Below are 21,637 nucleotides of genomic sequence, written 5' to 3' on the forward strand. Positions count from 1 at the left end.
AAACCATGCAATGTCAGACTAGGTAGGTAAAGCAAGGGCCTCCTGGGGGGAAAAACAAGAAGAAAAAAGAAAAGCCTCTAATGGGAAGCTCTAAGAGACAGGCAGTTCCCAATATTTTAGCATCTAACTGGAAAAACAAGACTTTAAAAAAAAAAAAAAGGTAAGGTGTCTACCAGCAACTCATCCCCAAGAGACAGCTCTTGCCCCTCCCCCATACACCCTGCCCCTTTGGCAGGGGCAGCAGCACAGCCTTGGAGCCACTCCATTCATCCCACTTCTCTTCTGGTTTGAAGCACAAAACTTACTTCCCTCTATTCCACTCAGGGATCTCAAAATTCCACTGAGGGGTCTCAAAGGCATCCTGGGAAATGTTCAGGCAACATTGTTGGCTGGTCTGAGCACACAGTCACAAAAGGCAAATGTCATACTTCTGTCTGAACTACAGGCACACTTAGAAACTCCCCTAAGACAGGTAGAGATTTCCATTCAGAATAATAGAACACTTCGTATTGAGGATTTAGGATGGTGGATGGGAGAGTCTGAGCCCTTTTGGACCTCCTCATGGAGCTGGGTGTGGAGATTGCAACTGCTTGGGGGATTTCAGATTCACTGCTAACAAACGGATGGGGCGGAGGTGAGCATAACTGTGGAGACAGTTAACAGGGAGTTCAAAGTGGGAGAAGACTGAGGACCTAGACTGAAATATAAGACAACTGTAAAACGTACATGTTTAAGATCATCATAGCCAAAACAGAATTCTTAACCATTTCCCCGTCCCCACAATGGACACCATCCATCCATCATCACCACTCAGGCCCATAACCAGGGCGTCATCTTCAGCTCTGCTCTTTCTCTAGAGCCTCTGATCCAGGCTATGTCTAAATCTGGCCAGTTTTTTCTGAACCCAATAATAAATACTAAAACAATGGTAACAATACTCATAGAATAGAAAAAGAGAGGCTACTGAATAACCTTATAAAGACAAATATATATGTCGTGTGGCCAACTGAGGTCTAGGTAGGGAATACAAGTCAAATAAAAATACTTGTAGCATTGGAAAGGTGTAAACATTAAGGAAAGAGGAATTAGCTGGGTTGACACATGGGAATGAGGTTAACAGGATGGAATTAAGAACGAAAATTTTAACCTTTCAAAAAATATTCCTAACACAATTAGCTTGTGGAATGGGAATAGTGGAACTGACCTTTCTAAAGCCAGTTTAAATGGAACCAAAGCACTGAGAATAGATTGTAGGAAAAGATTCTGAGGGAAATGGGTTAGATCAGCAGAAGAGTCTTAATATCCCACTTCCATTTTTATCTGACAAACTCAGTTCTAACCTTTTTTCTACTGTCATCTGTAGTGACTAGAGTAGTTCAGGTTTAAAATAGTATATTATTTATTGGCCAATATATCTCAGAACTAGTAAATGACTGCAATTACAATTCTTTATGCACAATATATTTTGTTGATGCCTTATGTTAATGGAAGTAATTTATTGTGATGGAAACTGGGAATAATGTGAGTAAACATTACAAACACACTGAGAATTTAACAAATCAGTTTTAATGGAAAATCATATTTAACATAATTAACAATACATATTCCACCTTCTGGATATATGCAGTTGCTCAGCAAAAAAGACACTATGTATGTAATAAGAAGATTACGGTAACTTACTCTTGTTGATATACTGCAAAGTACAACACAGCTCCCTAAGTGAATTCTAAAATGGATTGTATTTTAAAAGGGACACTGTCAACTTCAATAATACATTGTAAGCCAGTGTGTTTACCTGCACTATTAATAATTACACCTTAAATTACTGAATGTGAAATAAATTTACATACTTTATTTTTTCCATTTTTTAAGCTTCCACGATGAAACAGTGAAGTCAGTGTCACCTTTACTTTCAGAGTCGTAATACTGTAGTGTCTGGATTTCAAACACTACAGGGGAATGAACTTTTCATTTGATTTTTTGTGTGTGGAAGTTTTTCTATTGATTTTAGGATTTATAAAATGCAAATTTTTACTACATTTCAATTTTGAGCCAAGCTTAAGTTGACAAGGGGTAAAATTTTCAAAAGTGCACAAGTGATTTAGGAGCTTATTTCATTTTCATAAAATGTTTTTGGCTCTTAAGCTCCATTGACTTTCAATGATACTTAAGCCATGTCTACACTACAGCATAATTATGGCACTGCATCTGTGCTGCTGTCGTGCCATGGTGTAGATGCTTCCCAGACTGATGGAGGGTTTTTTCCCATCCTTGTTGGTAATCCACCTCTCTAAGAAGTGGTAGGTAGGTTGACTGAAGAATTCTTCAGTTGATTTAGCTGTGCCTACCAGTGGGGTTAGGTTGACCTAACTACATTCCCCAGGGCACAAATTTTTTCACAGCCCTAAGTGATGTAGCTAAGTTAAATCTAATTTTCAAGCCTAGACCAGGCCTGGAGCCAAATTCTTAAAAGTATATAGGCACTTAAAGATGTACAGAGGTGCCTCATGGGATTTTCAAAAAGCACTTACACTCCTAACTCCATTGATTTAATGGGAGTTATGCAACCAGTGGCTTTAAAAATTCCATTAAATCCCATTTGAACCAATTGAATTAGGTGCTTTTGAAAATCCTACTAGGAGTATGTCTGGATCTTTAGGTGCCTAAATACCTTTAAAAGCTGACCCATAGAAACCTAAGTCACCTTTGAAAATGGGACTTAGGTGCTTTTGAAAATTTTGTCTATGGTTTGGTATTTAGTCATTTCAAGCTGAAAGAAACTTTGGTTAAGGATATGAAAATTCATGTAGTGAAAATACATAGGAGACCAATATATTACAATAGTATTACAGTATTCAGGATCTCACTAAAACACTAATACTTGTGATTTATACAGCACTTTATATGTTCAGTCCATCACTTTGACCATGATCCTTCTACCTCAACCCATTGCTCCAATGTTTAAAGTTTGATTTAGTATTACATTTTTGAGTGTGTGAAAACAAGTGTCAAACAAGCTGCCCTTTATGCAAAGTTATTTTTAAATTCAAAGAGTAACATGTCAAAACACTGTCTCCATAAAAGATATGTACTGTATGTTTTAAATTACATGTAATAAAGTGCTGTAAAAATCACAGCCAATAAAGGAGCAAAGACAATCATTTATGATAAATCCCCATCTTGGAACTACCCATGTTTCCTAAGCCACACGCTTTTTCAACTGAAAATACTCTAGCAGACAAATTAATACGCTTCCTTTAAATAAATTGCTCCAATACATCTTACCTGACTGATTACATTATTCTAACAGTGCAGACTGATAATTTGCCAGGCAAGTGACACCAGATCTGAAGCTTTCCACTGGCTCCTGTTTCCATGAGCTCTCGTGGTCTACGCAGTGGTAACAGGGCTCCTGGGCAAGAATGAGGAAATGGCACTTACCATATTCACTATGTTAACCACAGCTGTTCACGTACGCTATGGAGTTTGTGTGGTAAATACATGTTTTTTATAATTTTATTAATAATTGCAGGTATAGAAAAAGTTACAGCTGAGGCAGTAGGGAGAAGATACATGTGTCAGATTTGGTGTGATTACTAATAACATACAAGTGTGGCAGTATGCTATACTTTGAATTTTTTTTTAATTCATTCTTTGCTGTGTATTTATCTTTAGTCCAAAGGAAAACAAACTTGTTCATTATGGGCACTGCATCTCTTGCCCCCAAGTACAGAATCTTTAGTGGCTCAAAATATTGCAGGGACAGAGATTATTATCAGCTAAGCCTATCATAGTCATAATCTTTGTTGATTGGTTTTATGTAACAGTTTATGAGTGTCCTGCACTTCCCCCAGCCTCTTCGCTAGGAGATTAATCTAATGAAGTTAAAACAGAGTAAAATACAAAACATATTTAAAAAATGGTCATTTTGTTTTGAATGTGCAAAGCAGCATTTCAAACATTTAATTTATGTTGCCTCCTCCACCAGCTCCCATGTTAGAGGTACCATGGTGTCATTGTGTGTGTGTTCTAGGAATATCTTCCGAAAGCTTTCAGATTAGCTGGATACCGTTTGAATTTATTTTTGGCATTTATCACCATCTGCGTTACTGATCAAATTCATTCTTCTGCAGTCAATAGCATTTTGTCCTACCAATTTTGTAGAATAATCCTTAAAACATGCCCTAATTTGACTTTGCTTTAAGAGCAAATGTCCCAAATAGCAAAAATTTCATTTAGAAAATATACAGTTGACATCCTTTTATTGAAGACCTGGTGCTGCACTGTATGGGAAAGCTTTGCCTCCTGCCTTGAAAAAAATGTTCCCTTGTCAGTGTGTGGATGCAAGTGCCGTAATAGATTTTAAGACATTTGTCAATCCAGGCCAAAATAGCACAGATTAGATCTGAATTATTTGGACCAGATTCAATGCTGGCATAAGAGGGCCTAATTCTATTCACTTCTTTTGCCACCTGTGAATCTAGTCCCCAATGGCTTCATCTCTCATCAATACACTACATGAGGAATTTAAAATCAAAACTCACTAGCTTTAATGCTTAGAATTCCAAACCTAAAACTCCCAGTCAGTGGGAATACAGAGACTTGGAATTCTTGTGCAGGTACAATAATGTTCTCATCAAAACATGCAACCCTCTTTAATTTATCTTTAGGGGAGGCAGCTGAGTAAGCATTTCAACATTTACATCTTTTTGTTGAAGAAACACATTCAAGAATGAACATCTTTGCTGTGACCAGAGCATAAACCTTACCATGGAGCTTCTCATTTGTGTTTCTATGATGAAAATAGTGGTGCTTTGTTGATTAAAATAACCAAAGAGTATAATGGGCTCGATATGCAAACGGCTGAGACAATGAGCTACTCAGCAAGCTTCAGAGAAAGCTAGTCCAGTGATCAAAGTATTGCTAGTCATTCTGCTGCCTATGTTGCCTATCCTATCTTCTTCCTCTTTGCCCAGAATATCAAGTTTGAACTTCTTGTCCCTACCTTCGAAACCCTGCACAAATCAGTCCTAGGCGATACTACATCATTGAACTTTTTAAATTGTGCCCTCTCTCTATCCTGTCCATTCACCAATGAAGCCAGTTTTGATGTCCCCTACACTTCCTTCCCTGGCTCATATGTTTGTGTCTGCTTAAGTGATGCTGTATTTGTGTGGAACTTCCAATATGCCAGCCACATTCCATTTCCTAAAGTCTCACTTCTCTGACACTCCCCCCCAAATACTAACCCATGTCAAATGCTTTATTTACCTCAAGTTAATCAGTGAAGAGCATCAGATGAGGAAACTTCAAGCAAAACAAGATCCTTTAAATCCCACACTCTCTTTGGTTCTCAGTGATCCTTGTCTGATCTATATTATTCAGATTGCAAGCTCTGCAGGGCAGGGATTGCCCTTACATGTGTGTCTTATACAGCACAAAGCACATTGTTGGTGCTTACCTAAGAAACAACAATATACCCCACTCCAATCTGGTTGTTTATGAAAAGAAAACTTGTACACTAGAAGGCTTTGAAGATTCTCTGAGGGCTTGTCTACACATGCTGCAGTGCATCTGGTGAAGATGCTCTATGCCGACGGGAGAGAAGCTCTCCCACCAATATAGTGCTGTCCATATCAGGGCTATATGTCAGTGTAACTTATGTTGCTTGGGGTGTGGTTTATTCACACCCCTGAGCACCGTAAGTAATGCCGACATAAGCTGTAGTGTAGACATAGCCTAATCTTGTTGTGAAGGTAGGGCCTGAATGCTAGAGTAACTGGGCAAACAAATTTGAAAAACCAAATAGACACAAAGTGAGTGGCCTGCTAGATCCTTTGTGCACAGTATTTTTTTCAGCCTCATCTAGGTATGCAATACATACTAATCAGTTCTTTGCCTGCATTCTTTACTATCTAGGCCAATAAATCTTCTGGTGCATATAGCAGGGTTGCAAATTCCTGTTGCTATTTAAAGTACATTACTCAGGTTACACAGGAAATAAGAATTTGGGGGTGGAGTGGGAGGAGGGCTACAGCGATATTTAAAAATACAAGTGTTCGTCCTTCACTGAAAAATGCTTACTTTATTTAAGTTTACGTCCTTTGTGATTGGGCTCTCTTCCTCTCACATGCTGTCCTAGCCAAAGAGGCTTTCTGACTCGTCCAAGGTATTCAGGTGTGCGTCAATTGTGCTTGCATCACATCAATTCAAGCCAATGGTTAAGTCAGCTACTTAGGGAAAGTTCTACTATCCCTCCTTGAATGACGAGTCCCCTTCCATCTATGGAGGTGAAGGTGAGGGTTGGGTTGCCCCAGCCTTTTTGGGGTCTCCAGAGCAGGATTCCAGTGCTGCATGAAGGAATACTTGCTGCACCTACCAGGTCTAAAGGATTGTGTATTTAATGAGATGCTAGAGGGGAAGCCCCGAGTGCATGTAGCTAAGAAACTGAAGTTTCAGACAAAGATTCTGAAGTCTCATTCTTTGATGGAATTAAATATTAATTCAAATACTTTATATATTGGAACAGAATTTTCTCACCTACTTTGACACCTGTAGATTTTCGAAGTTTGTTTTTTTTTAAATCCATTCATCAAAAAATATCGGGAAAATATTTGGGTGAATACAAGCAAATCATAATTTTTTAAGTACAGTGTATGAAAAGTATGTGTAATAGAAATATACACCTCAGTAGTTATATCAGGATCATTATCTTTGTATTGTTGCTCCCCGCACAATTTATTTGTAAACTGTTGGAAGTGTACATGTACATAAAAGTGTCTTAATTTGGTGCACTGTATTGTAGTACCTTAAAATAGTTCACTAACTTAAAAGACAAAACTTGAAACGCCACCATCCTGTCCATGTCTCTACTATATTGATTTTTTAAAATGCATAGCACAGAGTTTTAATGTAAATGAATTCCTTGTACTATTTAATGTGGAAGCTATATCACATATGCAATTTTTATCCATTTTTTTAAAATTAACTGTCAAGCTACATTAGAGCAAACTGAAGTATAGATGCAGATTATGTACTGTACAGTGTATGTTACACTGTTAGAGAATGTCTTGGAAAATAAGTCAACTTTGATTCAACAAAATGGAATAGAGTGGTTTGTTCACAGCAGGGCAGTATGAGCACTGACTGACTTTTCACAAGGTCTGCTAAGGACTATGGAGAAGATAAACTGGAAACCGTGCCTCCTTTTACTTGGTACATCTGTGCAACAGATGGTTAGTTTCACCATCATTTTCAAATGAAAGTTATTTAATAAGTGAAATTTATACTCTTTATGATGGGGCATGTTAGACATTGGAACATAGATTTGCTTACCTATTCTGATGAAGGGCATCTATCGTAATAATCTTCTCACTGTGACAAAGAACTTAAATCTGGTTGGTCTGAATGAGATTTCTGCCTACCCCTCCATGGCCTTCTGTTCTTCTTCCCCACCAAACTTTAGTAATTTAAGAACTGTTATAGTACATGCTAAAGAAGCTGAATTGACCTCATGCTGAATGGATGGACAAAGCAGCCTTCTCTGAAGCTGTGATGAAACATTAAAGCAAACCTCTAGGTGGAGATCAAGAGCAATTTAGATTAGATCCTTCCTTCCTCTAGGAAGGGAAGCATTCCCTGCCCCCCAGTAGTGTTCCCTAAGGCTTAGCAGCAAATACCTAACACACTTTCCCACACTACACTGAGTCAGATCCATGGAGTTGGCTTTAATGCATTCTTTCAGCTATTTCGTCACACAGAGCAAGTATTTCTGATCCCAATTTAAATCTTTTAGAGATTGCACTTAAGATGGCATCCCTACCGTTAGACCTCTGTGGCAAAGGTCCATTTGGAATTTCCCTGAATTTCACTATAATATTCCCTCTTCACCTCTTAGTTTACTTTTGCTGTACCTACATCCAAACTAAACTACAGCTGCAAGAGATTTAGTACTCTGAAACTGGAAAAAGTTTGCCAAAAGAATAATCTGCATCTTATTTTATTTTTTTTATATTTTCATTCATCTCATCCTGAGATTTGTGGAAGGGTGATACAGTTGTTGGGCTCCTGAAAAGAGATTTCTACATACATTATGAACCACATTTCCTTTTAAAGCATTTGGCTTTTTTTCCCTTGCTCGCATTTGCAATTAATAATGAAACAGTTTAATATATAAATAGAAAACTACCACTTTAAACTGTTTTGAATAGTCTCTAGAGCTACACAGATTTTAACATATACTTTTTTTTTTATTAAATATGTAAAAAGATAAACGCAAGTCAAGTTATTCACATATTCAGAGACCAAAAAAAAAAAAAAAAAATCTACTCTACCATGCGACAATTTGTGGGTAATGTAAAATGAGTGATACATCTGAATAAGACTTTTTGCATCTATGATGTCATTACTTATCTATTTATAATTAACAATACATATGTTTACATTCCTTTCAGTTTACATTTAATATATAACCAAAGCTTTATGGTGTGCTATTTAGTAAAAGTAATTACAAATGCATATTAAAACCATAATGGAATAATGGTGTTACTCACCCGGGCAGGAGGACAACTCTATCCCCTTCCAGAGTATCACTCCTCACCACATTTGAGGCTCTCAGGCTTGGGAAGGTAACTACCATTCCTGTGCCCTACATCAATCACTTCCTGCCTGATACAAAGTAGTGAAAGGGTTATACTCCTCAGACCAATTACAAGGCAGAGTAGGAAGAAAGGGAGGAAAGGACAGGTTGGCTTTTTTTATACTTATAGCTGAAAAGGGTAGGGTAGAGTAGCCTTGTCGAGAACCACCTCGCAAGCAGAAAAATCTAACCATTTTGCAGCCTTGGAAAAACACTTTAAGGAAGACCTCTTCAATGTCTGCTTGCCTATAAATGGGAACATGATGGAATTGTATCAGTGATCACAATCTGGTGCTGATGCCAGTAGCAGGGTAGGGTCTGATCCTGAATTTCTTGCGCCACCAGAACTTCCCCAGATGCTAATGGAAATTTCTGAGACAAAATTAAGAACTGTGCCCTAAATGCTGACATTATATCCTTATAAAAAACTCCTCACTTTTTAATTTGCTTTACATATAGGATTTTAATTGAAACCAAGCAAATCAATTAAACTAAAAATAGCAATGAAAGTACTACATTGCAGGGTACAGCACTTTCACTACCTATTATTGGGTAGGAAGTGAGGTCAATGCTGGGGTCAGGGCCAGAAAACTCTTTCAACCCACAGGGACTGGATACTATGCTGCTGAGCCGAGGGAGCAATTGAGGAAATGGAAACACCTGTTCTAATGTTTAAAGGTATTTTATGTACTGGCTGTGGTATGAAACTCAGTAGGAGTGATTGCTCACATTTAACTAAATTAGATTAACGTTGCTGCAAAAGATTTGAGAACTGAAGATTTTTTTTGAATTAAAAAAACCTTCTGCTTCAGTATAAATTTAGTACCGGAGCTTAATCAGTAAAGCAACTCCATAAAGATTTTAAAAAAGATACAGCATTCAGAAGGTTTTATTGAGCTTTTCAATGATAGTAGCCTGGGATGCGACTTCTCCTTGTGCCTGCCAAATCAAATAACCGAAGTAATAAATCTAGAATTAAGAAATCAAGCGATGGAAGCCAGGAACACCAAGTGTAAAAGAAAGGCAATACTGATTCAGAAATAGACCAAAAATGTGCTATTTTAAGATTTTTTAAAAATAAGGAATGCTTTTAAATGTATTTTATGCTATATTTCTGCCTACAAAATGCCATAATTTAGAACAGGATAACAAGTACCCTAATTAAGAGGAAACACCCTTGGCACAGAAGTCTCTAAATTCTGTTTCTGCACTGGGCCAACCTATCCAGCAGTGAGGTCAGTCAGCCTGCAGAACTGTTTTTGTCCCTTGCAGGTGATCCCCTGCTAATGTGTTCTTTACCTCTAACAGGACTTCTGGCTGGTTCACTAAGCATGCAGAGAGTGGCCTAAGCACCAATGGGGAAAATATGCCTTCAATCAGTAGTCAAATCATTTCATGTTTAAAAGGAGAATCTCTTAAGAGTTTCAGGACTGGTTCTGCAGCTGGTTTGCAGCACATCAACCTTGGATATGCCTAGCCCCAGTAAGGAAGTCTTCATCTTCCATATGTGTGTGGCCAAGGGGAGAGGCAGCAAGAGTAGGAAAGAGGAATGGCTGACCCACTTGATCCTCATTTGTAGGGGTGGCAGGCAGAATATAAGGTCAGAGATGGCATTCTGCAGATGCAGCTGCAGGAGAGAGGAGACTGTTGTCTCCCGAATCAGCACTGAGCTGGAGGCAGTGACAGAATTTCTAATAAATACATGTCCTTCAAAAGAAAGAAGCAGGGAAACGTCCTGTTGAAAAGTCAGGAAGTTGAGAGGACTTTCAAACAGCTAAGTAGACACGTATCTTCCAGAAATAAAAACATATCGTGCAGCTTTCTAACATGCTTTGGTGTAAAACACTCAGGGGGGTTTAAATCTTTATTAGGGAAACTGTTGCTTTGCCGTCTCTTTTGTGAATACAGGATAGGAACGATATGAGTCACATAAGCCTTTTCCCTCCACAACACATACCTCATCATTATAGCTTGAGTATCACTTCTAAAGTATCCCTTTGTTCCAACTGTTTGACCAAATTTATGCCCCGAGGCAGATGTACTTGAAAATACCAAAGCACCACCAAGTGACAAACACATCTAGTGGTACAGTACTTCTTGCCACAAGAGATGCCAATATAAACATTTTAGAACAAATTACAAATGTATCATACTTAAGACAAAAAGAAAAAATAAATATATATATTTTTTAAAAAGTGGAACAAATCTCAAGCAGCCAAGTGGTGAAGTTGCAGTGATGTACAGTAGGTGATGTAGCCCTACAACCTCTCAGGTAGACACACTGAAAGAAGACTTCTGCAAATGCATCTTGGCAAAATATGGGTACAGAATGCAGTGGTTTGCTTGCACTCACTACGGTACATAAATGTTAATGGCAGACTGGGAGTGACTGGTTTTGAGTTTGAGGCCACACATATTCCTTTCTCCAGAAGAAAGTTCCCATACAGAATGAAAACTGTCAAAGATGTTGGACAGGTCAGTATTCTTCCTGCTGCTGGGGCTGTTCATGAACCTGCTCCTCGCCTTCATGCTCATCTGTGTGGCTCTCCTGCATGTTTAAAAATAAAAAGAATAAAAGACTTCAACAGAACACACTCCTGATTTGATATATTACCATAGCACTAAACCTAGTCTATGTTTTGGCTCCTAATTTTCATTCAGGTATGAGGACAACAGGTAGCCATAATTTCAAGGCTACCAAGGCAAGACGTCTGTGTTGGACACTCCCACATCCCCTTTATTCTCAATATCCAAACTATTTTGCAAGTATGTCTGTTTAATACAACAGGATGAACCTTTGGGACTAAGGGGTTAATATTTGAAGAATTTCATTTCCAGTACAAAAGAGACTAGTTCAGTGGAATAAATGTTGCATACTAGTTAGCAGGACTCATAACAGGTTTATGGAAAAATAAGTTTCATAGCACTTTGGTATAGCTTTTCTTTTGTTACTTAAAGACTGAAAACTGGGATAAGACCCTGTTTAATATGGTCTGCTGCAGTGGCCTGTAGTACGTGATTGTGGTAAACAAGTTAAAACTGCACAATCGGTCGTAGGTTACAATTCAGACAAATCCACTTTAATATATTTCTGCAAGGTAGAAAACTGTTTTGTGTTTCTCAAGTATCATTTGACTTGTAGCTAGTAGACAGCATGGGTTGCAGCTAATAGCTGGGGAAAGCACAGATTTACCATGGAATTACATTCTAATTAAGGCTGTCAAAACGATTAAAAAATAATTGGAGTTAATCACAAGATTAAAAAAATAGTTGTGATTAATTGCAGTTTTAATCACACTGTTAAACAGAATACCAATTTAAATTTATTATAAATATTTTTGGATTTTTTTCTACATTTTAAAACATATTGATTTCAATTACAACACAGAATACAAAGTGTACAGTGCTCACTTTATATTGTTTTTATTTCAAATGTTTGCACCGTAAAAAACAAAAGAAACCATGTTTTTCAATTCATCTCATACAAGTTGTCATAAATATAAAGGGAAGGGTAAACCCCTTTGAAATCCCTCCTGGCCAGGGGAAAGCTCCTCTCACCTGTAAAGGGTTAAGAAGCTAAAGGTAACCTCGCTGGCACCTGACCAAAATGACCAATGAGGAGACAAGATACTTTCAAAAGCTGGGAGGAGGGAGAGGGACAAAGGGTCTGTCTGTGTGCTGCTCTTGCCAGGGACAGAACAGGAATGGAGTCTTAGAACTTTTAGTAAGTAATCTAGCTAGGTATGTGTTAGATTATGATTTCTTTAAATGGCTGAGAAAAGAATTGTGCTGAATAGAATAACTATTTCTGTCTGTGTACTTTTTTTGTAACTTAAGGTTTTGCCTAGAGGGGTTCTCTATGTTTTGAATCTAATTACCCTGTAAGATATCTACCATCCTGATTTTACAGGGGGGATTTCTTTATTTCTATTTACTGCTATTTTTTATTAAAAGTCTTCTTTTAAAAAACTGAATGCTTTTTCATTGTTCTCAGATCCAAGGGTTTGGGTCTGTGGTCACCTATGCAAATTGGTGAGGCTTTTTATCCAACATTTCCCAGGAGAGGGGGGGGTGCAAGTGTTGGGAGGATTGTTCATTGTTCTTAAGATCCAAGGGTCTGGGTCTGTAGTCACCTAGGCAAATTGGTGAGGCTTTTTACCAAACCTTGTCCAGGAAGTGGGGTGCAAGGTTTTGGGGAAGTATTTTGGGGGGAAAGACGCGTCCAAACAGCTCTTCCCCAGTAACCAGTATTAGTTTGGTGGTGGTAGCGGCCATTCCAAGGATAACGGGTGTAATATTTTGTACCTTGGGGAAGTTTTGACCTAAGCTGGTAAAGATAAGCTTAGGAGGTTTTTCATGCAGGTCCCCACATCTGTACCCTAGAGTTCAGAGTGGGGGAGGAACCTTGACATGGTGGCACAGTGGTGGGATTAACCTGAAATCATTTGAGATCCAGTTGAGATTTTTTGAACTAGAAATACAGATTTTAAAAAGGAAATTTTTTTTTCTTTGGAAAGAAAGTCCAGAAAGCAGCTTTGAAACTGAAAGCAGCTTGGTTTCTCTCTGCTTTGTGGCCAAGCAGAGACAAAAGGGGATTATCTTGTGAATTGCAGGTTTTCTTTGCCTGGAGGCAGGGTACTTAACTCCTGCAGGGAAGTCTTCCAAACCAGAGGGTTTTTTTTCTTTTCTTCCTAAAAGTAAATAGGGGGTGTGTGTTCTACCCATTTGCTTTTTCTTTGGGCTGGGTAAGCAGGTTTCCAAGCAGTTGGAGGTTTTTTGCTTTAATTTGGGCCCAGAGCAGAGACAAGGGAATTGTCTTTTTCTGTAGGCTGACAATCACTATCAGAGAATAGGTATTCTATTCCAGCACAGCAAAATTTTACAGCCAAGTTTTGTTTGTTTATTTCTAAACCTCGGGTGTAAAGTTAGTAAAAACAGAGAGGTTAGAATGGCAAAATCCGCGGCTCGACTACAGCTCGAATTAGCCAAATTTCAGGCTGAGGAAAGACAAAGGGAACATGAAAGACAGATAGAACTCATGCAGCTGAAGAAGGAACAAGAAATGGAGGCAAGGAAGCATGTGGAGGAGGAGAGGGAAAAAGAGAGGAAGCATGTGGAGGAGATGGAGAGGATAAAGGCCCAGCAGAATATACCAACAAACCCTAGCAATCCTTCTCCAGGTACCACTTCCCATCCCAGAAAGTTCCCCACCTACAAGGCAGGTGATGATACTGAGGCCTTCTTAGAAAACTTCGAAAGGGCCTGCCTTGGGTACAACATCTCTACTGACCAATACATGGTAGAGCTGAGGCCGCAGCTCAGTGGACCCTTAGCTGAGGTGGCAGCTGAAATGCCTAAAGAACACATGAACAAGTATGAACTGTTTAAATCCAAGGCGAGAGTCAGAATGGGGATAACACCTGAGCAGTCTCGTCGGAGGTTCAGAGCCCTAAGGTGGAAACCAGACATGTCATTTACCCGACATGCCTACCACATTGTGAAACATTGGGATGCCTGGATATCAGGAGCAAGTGTTGAATCTCCAGTAAATTTGCCCTTCCTAATGCAAATGGAACAATTCTTAGAGGGTGTTCCTGAGGAAATAGAAAGATACATCCTAGATGGGAAACCCAAAACTGTAATTGAGGCAGGAGAGATTGGAGCCAGATGGGTGGAGGTGGCAGAGAAGAAGAAAACTGGTCGCAGTTGGAGCGGAGACCAGAAGGGACCACCCCAGACCACACCCTATTACCGGGGGCCGCCCAAAGCCCCACCTACCTCCCAAAGAGCCCTCCAGACCCCTTATCGTCCCACCACCCCGTTCTCCAGCAACCCTCCTCGCCCCAGTGACCCGTCAGCTGGACGATGTTTTAAATGTAACGAGCTGGGGCATGTAAAGGCCAACTGCCCCAAGAACCCCAACAGATTACAGTTCATTGCACCAGAATCACACCAGAGGTCCACAGGCCCAGATACCTCCCAGATACCCTTGGAGCGGAGGGAAACTGTGAGTGTGGGCGGGAAGAAGGTCACCGCGTGGAGGGACACCGGAGCACAAGTGTCAGCTATCCATGCTTCCTTAGTGGACCCCAATTTAATCAACCCAGAGATCCAAGTGACGATTCAACCCTTCAAGTCCAACTCTTTCAATTTGCCTACAGCCAAGTTGCCTGTCCAGTACAAGGGCTGGTCAGGAACGTGGACTTTTGCAGTCTATGATGATTATCCCATCCCCATGCTGTTGGGGGAAGACTTGGCCAATCATGTGAAGCAGGCCAAGAGGGTGGGAATGGTTACCCGCAGCCAGGCTAAACAAGCCGTGAGGCCTAGCTCTGTTCCGGAAACTTCTATCAGGACCCAGTCAGAGGTGATGGACCTGGACACCAGGCCAATGTCTGCAACAGCAGTAGTGGATCCAGTCCCAGAGACCCAGACGGAACCAGTCCCAGAACCGGAACCAGCCGAACAACCAACACCAGACCCCGTGTCAGCACTGAATCCAGTACTTGCAACCTCAACACCAGAGGGCCCCACCGAACCTGAACTGGCAGCAGCCGATAACCCGACCCAAGAGGCTCAGCCGGAGCCTGAATCCCAACATAGTGCACCAGCGGAGAGCGGTTCACAGTCAACAGAAACAGCTCCATCCCCTATATCGCTTCCAGAGGGACCAAGCCTAGGTCCACAATCCCATGAGGAACTGATGTCTCCAGCATCAAGGGAACAGTTCCAGACTGAACAGGAAGCAGATGAAAGCCTCCAGAGAGCTTGGACGGCGGCACGGAGCAACCCACCGCCTCTCAGCTCTTCTAATCGATCCAGGTTTGTTGTAGAAAGAGGACTTTTATACAAGGAAACTCTTTCTGGTGGACACCAGGAAGACTGGCATCCTCAGAGACAGTTGGTAGTTCCAACTAAATACCGGGCCAAGCTCTTGAGCTTAGCCCATGATCACCCTAGTGGCCATGCTGGGGTGAACAGGACCAAAGACCGTTTGGGGGGGTCATTCCACTGGGAGGGAATGGGCAAGGATGTTTCTACCTATGTCCAGTCTTGTGAGGTGTGCCAAAGAGTGGGAAAACCCCAAGACCAGGTCAAAGCCCCTCTCCAGCCACTCCCCATCATTGAAGTTCCATTTCAGCGAGTAGCTGTGGATATTCTGGGTCCTTTTCCGAAAAAGACACCCAGAGGAAAGCAGTACATACTGACTTTCATGGATTTTGCCACCCGATGGCCAGAAGCAGTAGCTCTAAGCAACACCAGGGCTAAAAGTGTGTGCCAGGCACTAGCAGACATTTTTGCCAGGGTAGGTTGGCCCTCCGACATCCTCACAGATGCAGGGACTAATTTCCTGGCAGGAACTATGAAAAACCTTTGGGAAGCTCATGGGGTAAATCACTTGGTTGCCACTCCTTACCACCATCAAACAAATGGCATGGTGGAGAAGTTTAATGGAACTTTGGGGGCCATGATACGTAAATTTGTAAATGAGCACTCCAATGATTGGGACCTAGTGTTGCAGCAGTTGCTCTTTGCCTACAGAGCTGTACCACATCCCAGTTTAGGGTTTTCCCCATTTGAACTTGTATATGGCCGTGAGGTTAAGGGGCCATTGCAGTTGGTGAAGCAGCAATGGGAGGGATTTACACCTTCTCCAGGAACTAACATTCTGGACTTTGTAACCAACCTACAAAACACCCTCCGAACCTCTTTAGCCCTGGCTAGAGAAAACTTACAGGATGCTCAAAAAGAGCAAAAAGCCTGGTATGATAAGCATGCCAGAGAACGTTCCTTCAAAGTAGGAGACCAGGTCATGGTCTTAAAGGCGCTCCAGGCCCATAAAATGGAAGCATCGTGGGAAGGGCCATTCATGGTCCAGGAGCGCCTGGGAGCTGTTAATTATCTCATAGCATTCCCCACCTCCAACCGGAAGCCTAAGGTGTACCATATTAATTCTCTAAAGCCCTTTTATTCCAGAGAATTAAAGGTTTGTCAGTTACAGCCCAGGGAGGAGACGACGCTGAGTGGCCTGAAGGTGTTTACTTCGAAGGGAAATGTGCTGGTGGTGTGGAAGAGGTGAACCTCTCCATGACCCTTGGGCGTATGCAGCGACAGCAGATCCAGGAGCTGTGCACTAGCTACGCGCCAACGTTCTCAGCCACCCCAGGACTGACTGAACGGGCATACCACTCCATTGACACAGGTAATGCTCACCCAATTAGGGTCCAACCTTACCGGGTGTCTCCTCAAGCTAAAACTGCTATAGAACGGGAGATCCAGGATATGTTACAGATGGGTGTAATCCGCCCCTCTGAAAGTGCATGGGCATCTCCAGTGGTTCTAGTTCCCAAACCAGATGGGGAAATACGTTTTTGCGTGGACTACCGTAAGCTAAATGCTGTAACTCGCCCAGACAACTATCCAATGCCACGCACAGATGAACTATTAGAGAAACTGGGACGGGCCCAGTTCATCTCTACCTTGGACTTAACCAAGGGGTACTGGCAGGTACCGCTAGATGAATCTGCCAAGGAAAGGTCAGCCTTCATCACACATCTCGGGCTGTATGAATTTAATGTACTCCCTTTCGGGCTGCGAAATGCACCCGCCACTTTCCAAAAACTTGTAGATGGTCTCCTAGCGGGATTAGGAGAATATGCAGTCGCCTACCTTGACGACGTGGCCATATTTTCGGATTCCTGGGCAGACCACCTGGAACATCTACAAAAAGTCCTTGAGCGCATAAGGGAGGCAGGACTAACTGTTAAGGCTAAGAAGTGTCAAATAGGCCTAAACAGAGTGACTTACCTAGGACACCAGGTGGGTCAAGGAACTATCAGCCCCCTACAGGCCAAAGTGGATGCTATCCAAAAGTGGCCTGTCCCAAAGTCAAAGAAACAGGTTCAATCCTTCTTAGGCTTGGCCGGTTATTACAGACGCTTTGTACCGCACTACAGCCAAATCGCTGCCCCACTGACAGACCTAACCAAAAAGAAACAGCCAAATGCTGTTCAGTGGACCGGAAAGTGTCAGAAGGCCTTTAACAAGCTTAAAGCGACACTCATGTCTGACCCTGTACTAAGGGCCCCAGACTTTGACAAACCGTTCCTAGTAACCACAGATGCGTCCGAGCATGGTGTGGGAGCAGTTTTAATGCAGAAAGGACCTGATCAAGAATTCCACCCTGTAGTGTTTCTCAGCAAAAAACTGTCTGAGAGGGAAAGCAACTGGTCAGTCCCTGAAAAAGAATGTTACGCCATTGTCTACGCTCTGGAAAAGCTACGCCCATATGTTTGGGGACGGCGTTTCCACCTGCAAACCGACCATGCTGCACTAAAGTGGCTTCACACCGTCAAAGAAACTAACAAAAAACTTCTTCGGTGGAGTTTAGCTCTCCAAGATTTTGATTTCGACATCCAACACATCTCAGGAGCTTCTAACAAAGTGGCTGATGCACTCTCCCGTGAAAGTTTCCCAGAATCAACTGGTTAAAATCGTCCTTGAGATGTGGAAAATATTGTTAGTCTTTATGTACTTGGTAGTATATTTAGAGATGCATGTGTCTTATTAACTCTGTTTTTCCTAGAGCTCCAGGAAGAAATCCCAGCCAGTGTTTCACCCTAGCTGAGATTTGGGGGGCGTGTCATAAATATAAAGGGAAGGGTAAACCCCTTTGAAATCCCTCCTGGCCAGGGGAAAGCTCCTCTCACCTGTAAAGGGTTAAGAAGCTAAAGGTAACCTCGCTGGCACCTGACCAAAATGACCAATGAGGAGACAAGATACTTTCAAAAGCTGGGAGGAGGGAGAGGGACAAAGGGTCTGTCTGTGTGCTGCTCTTGCCAGGGACAGAACAGGAATGGAGTCTTAGAACTTTTAGTAAGTAATCTAGCTAGGTATGTGTTAGATTATGATTTCTTTAAATGGCTGAGAAAAGAATTGTGCTGAATAGAATAACTATTTCTGTCTGTGTACTTTTTTTGTAACTTAAGGTTTTGCCTAGAGGGGTTCTCTATGTTTTGAATCTAATTACCCTGTAAGATATCTACCATCCTGATTTTACAGGGGGGATTTCTTTATTTCTATTTACTGCTATTTTTTATTAAAAGTCTTCTTTTAAAAAACTGAATGCTTTTTCATTGTTCTCAGATCCAAGGGTTTGGGTCTGTGGTCACCTATGCAAATTGGTGAGGCTTTTTATCCAACATTTCCCAGGAGAGGGGGGGGTGCAAGTGTTGGGAGGATTGTTCATTGTTCTTAAGATCCAAGGGTCTGGGTCTGTAGTCACCTAGGCAAATTGGTGAGGCTTTTTACCAAACCTTGTCCAGGAAGTGGGGTGCAAGGTTTTGGGGAAGTATTTTGGGGGGAAAGACGCGTCCAAACAGCTCTTCCCCAGTAACCAGTATTAGTTTGGTGGTGGTAGCGGCCATTCCAAGGATAATGGGTGTAATATTTTGTACCTTGGGGAAGTTTTGACCTAAGCTGGTAAAGATAAGCTTAGGAGGTTTTTCATGCAGGTCCCCACATCTGTACCCTAGAGTTCAGAGTGGGGGAGGAACCTTGACACAAGTACTGTAGTGCAATCTCTTTATCATGAAAATGAAACTTACAAATGTAGAAATTATTATTATTCTTTTTTACATACGTGCACTCAAAAACAAAACAATGTAAAACTTTAGCACCTACAAGACAAAGCATGAAGGAGCACATGAATATTTAGCATATCTGGCACATGAATACCTTGCAATGCCGACTACAACAGTGCTATGCGAACACTTGTTTTCACTTTCAGGTGACGTAAATAAGAAGCGGGCAGCATTATCATCCATAAATGTAAACAAACTTGTTTGTCTTAGCGATTGGCTGAACAAGAAGTAGGACTGAGTGGACTTGTATGAGGTGAATTGAAAAATACAATTTATTTTGTTTATCTTTTTTTACACTCAAAATATTTGTAATAAAAATAATAAAAAGTGAGCACTGTACACTTTGTATTCTGTGTTGTAACTAAAAATCAATATATTTGAAAATGAAGAAAAACATCCAAGATTGGTTTTCTATTATGGTTTAACAGTGCTATTAAAATTGCGATTGCGTCTTTTTAAAATCTAGTTAATTTGTTTTGTGTTAATTGTATGCATTAACTATGATTAATTGAGAGCACTAATTATAATGGATTAACCCATTTACTAGTTAATATAGGAATTTTATTTTAACCAGTTTGTGCTTGATGGGAGCTGGGATTATTCCCCCCACAATGCTGTTGGTTTTCACAGCATTACGTGACATATTGTTCCTCTGAATGGACATTAAAGAATAGGTAGTTTATCTGCAAGCTAGAGTTTGATAAGGAATGTGGCTAAATGAGAGCTCCTGATACATACTCCCTGATTTGTCATTCACCTACCCTGGTCAAGTCTCTTAAAATTCAATGATGGCTCCTAAGAGTCTGAGCAGTGTTGCCAACTCATGATTTTACTGCAAATACCCCAGTATTTGCTGGTTTTCATAAAGCCTCAGTTATGCCATTACACGAGTATCTAGGCATAGACTGAAGGGGGGGGGGGGAAAGAACGTGTAGCCTTCATGGCTAGAAGCTCGAAAGGCTCGAAAGTCAGAAGGCGCGTTTAAAAAGAACCCAACATTTAAAACACTCATGATTTTCTGGGTCTGACTCTTCACTTTTGAACATTTAGGGTTGGCAGTAATAATATCCAAACTGAGGAGAGACAGGAAGCACCATACCCACAGGTGCAGTACTCTCTGGGCACTGGGAGCAGCACTGGCCAGAACAATGTGCTACCTTCGGAAGAGATGAAGTCAGAACTTCCCCCCGTGCAGCTCTGAGGATTCTTTGGGGGCAGGGCCACAATGCAGTCCTGACAAGCCCCCTCTGGGGCTGGCTAACAAAGATGGCAGCTCTAGTTTTTCTTCCTCCTTTCCCCTACAATATAGTATTGCTGTCTCCTGCAGAGGTGCACTAGGGAGCAGATTTTCCTGCCCTTCCCCAGCCCTGCAAAGCTAAGTGCTAAGCATGATCACAGAAGCATGATCTGCTAAATTACATTATAAAATGCACAAGGTCCAGAATGCTTTACAAATGAGTGAAATACAGTCTCGTGTTCAAAAGTTGGATGCACTTTAGGAAACAGATATTTTTATTTTCCTTAGTTGTTTTATTCACGATTCTGCTAACCTAAATCAAAGTTTAAAAGGATACCTAAACTTTTTTGGGAGTTTTATTTAATCCACAAAATGTACCTTAAGAATAATTAAATATGTATTTAATTTACGTTTTATTTAAAACATATTTATTTCTTTGAACAACTCTGGGTTCAGCATTCATTGACCTCACTGGCTACTGTTAGTGACATTATGTCTGGCCTTTGTTGTCTGAGGACCACCATTAAATCCCATTATTTAAAAAAACGGATTAGTTATGTACAACATTCTCTAGAGATGCTTCATAGAATGCACCTTACTACAAAGCAAATAAACACTGATTCTTTTAGATCGGAGATTTATTATTTCAAGATACTAATTTTAGTAAAATATTGTGCAGTTTAGCGATACTGGAACTCAAAAACCAAATCTTAAAGCGCACTTTCCATGTTCCCATTGACTCTGGCACCATTAAAAGCTATGCTTTGTTTCAGCAGATTTCATCATTCTGGAGAATGATTTTACTGAAAAGACCCTACATAGTTCATCCCTGCCCTACATTAGTGATAGCTAGCTGACTACGACTGAGAGGCGGGGGGACAACTTTGCTTAGCCGCCATTCAAGTTGTACCATCAACAATCCAATACTTCTGCAGGACCTGCTATCGCCAGACAATTTTTATTAGACATGATTGGTGTAAATAACTCTCCAAAACGGATATTGCTACTTTTCAAATGTAGAGGCTGGTGGGGGGGGGAATAAAAGGGGGGGGGGAGGGGAAGAGTCTGATGAAGAGAATTTGAGGCTTCTCAGTTTAATTCAAAGCAGGTTATGCAATA

At 40.9% G+C, this 21,637-nt stretch overlaps 1 protein-coding gene and 1 pseudogene across 2 annotated transcripts in view; one reads left to right on the forward strand and one right to left on the reverse strand.

Moving 5' to 3' along the window:
- The window catches only part of LOC125631056 (ethanolaminephosphotransferase 1-like), an 86,447-nt pseudogene extending 81,711 nt beyond the window's left edge, over nt 1–4,736 (forward strand).
- A 3,247-nt stretch (nt 4,737–7,983) lies between these two features.
- The window catches only part of MAPRE2 (microtubule associated protein RP/EB family member 2), a 164,128-nt gene continuing 150,474 nt past the window's right edge, over nt 7,984–21,637 (reverse strand). For both annotated transcript variants that reach the window (XM_048840602.2, XM_048840601.2), the window contains one exon: nt 7,984–11,186. In XM_048840602.2, coding sequence (XP_048696559.1) covers nt 11,115–11,186 — 72 coding nt within the window. In that variant the 3' untranslated portion in view covers nt 7,984–11,114. The remainder of the gene's footprint in view (nt 11,187–21,637) is intronic.

This window comes from Caretta caretta, chromosome 2 (genome assembly GCF_965140235.1).
Source record: "Caretta caretta isolate rCarCar2 chromosome 2, rCarCar1.hap1, whole genome shotgun sequence".
NCBI lineage: Eukaryota > Metazoa > Chordata > Testudines > Cheloniidae > Caretta > Caretta caretta.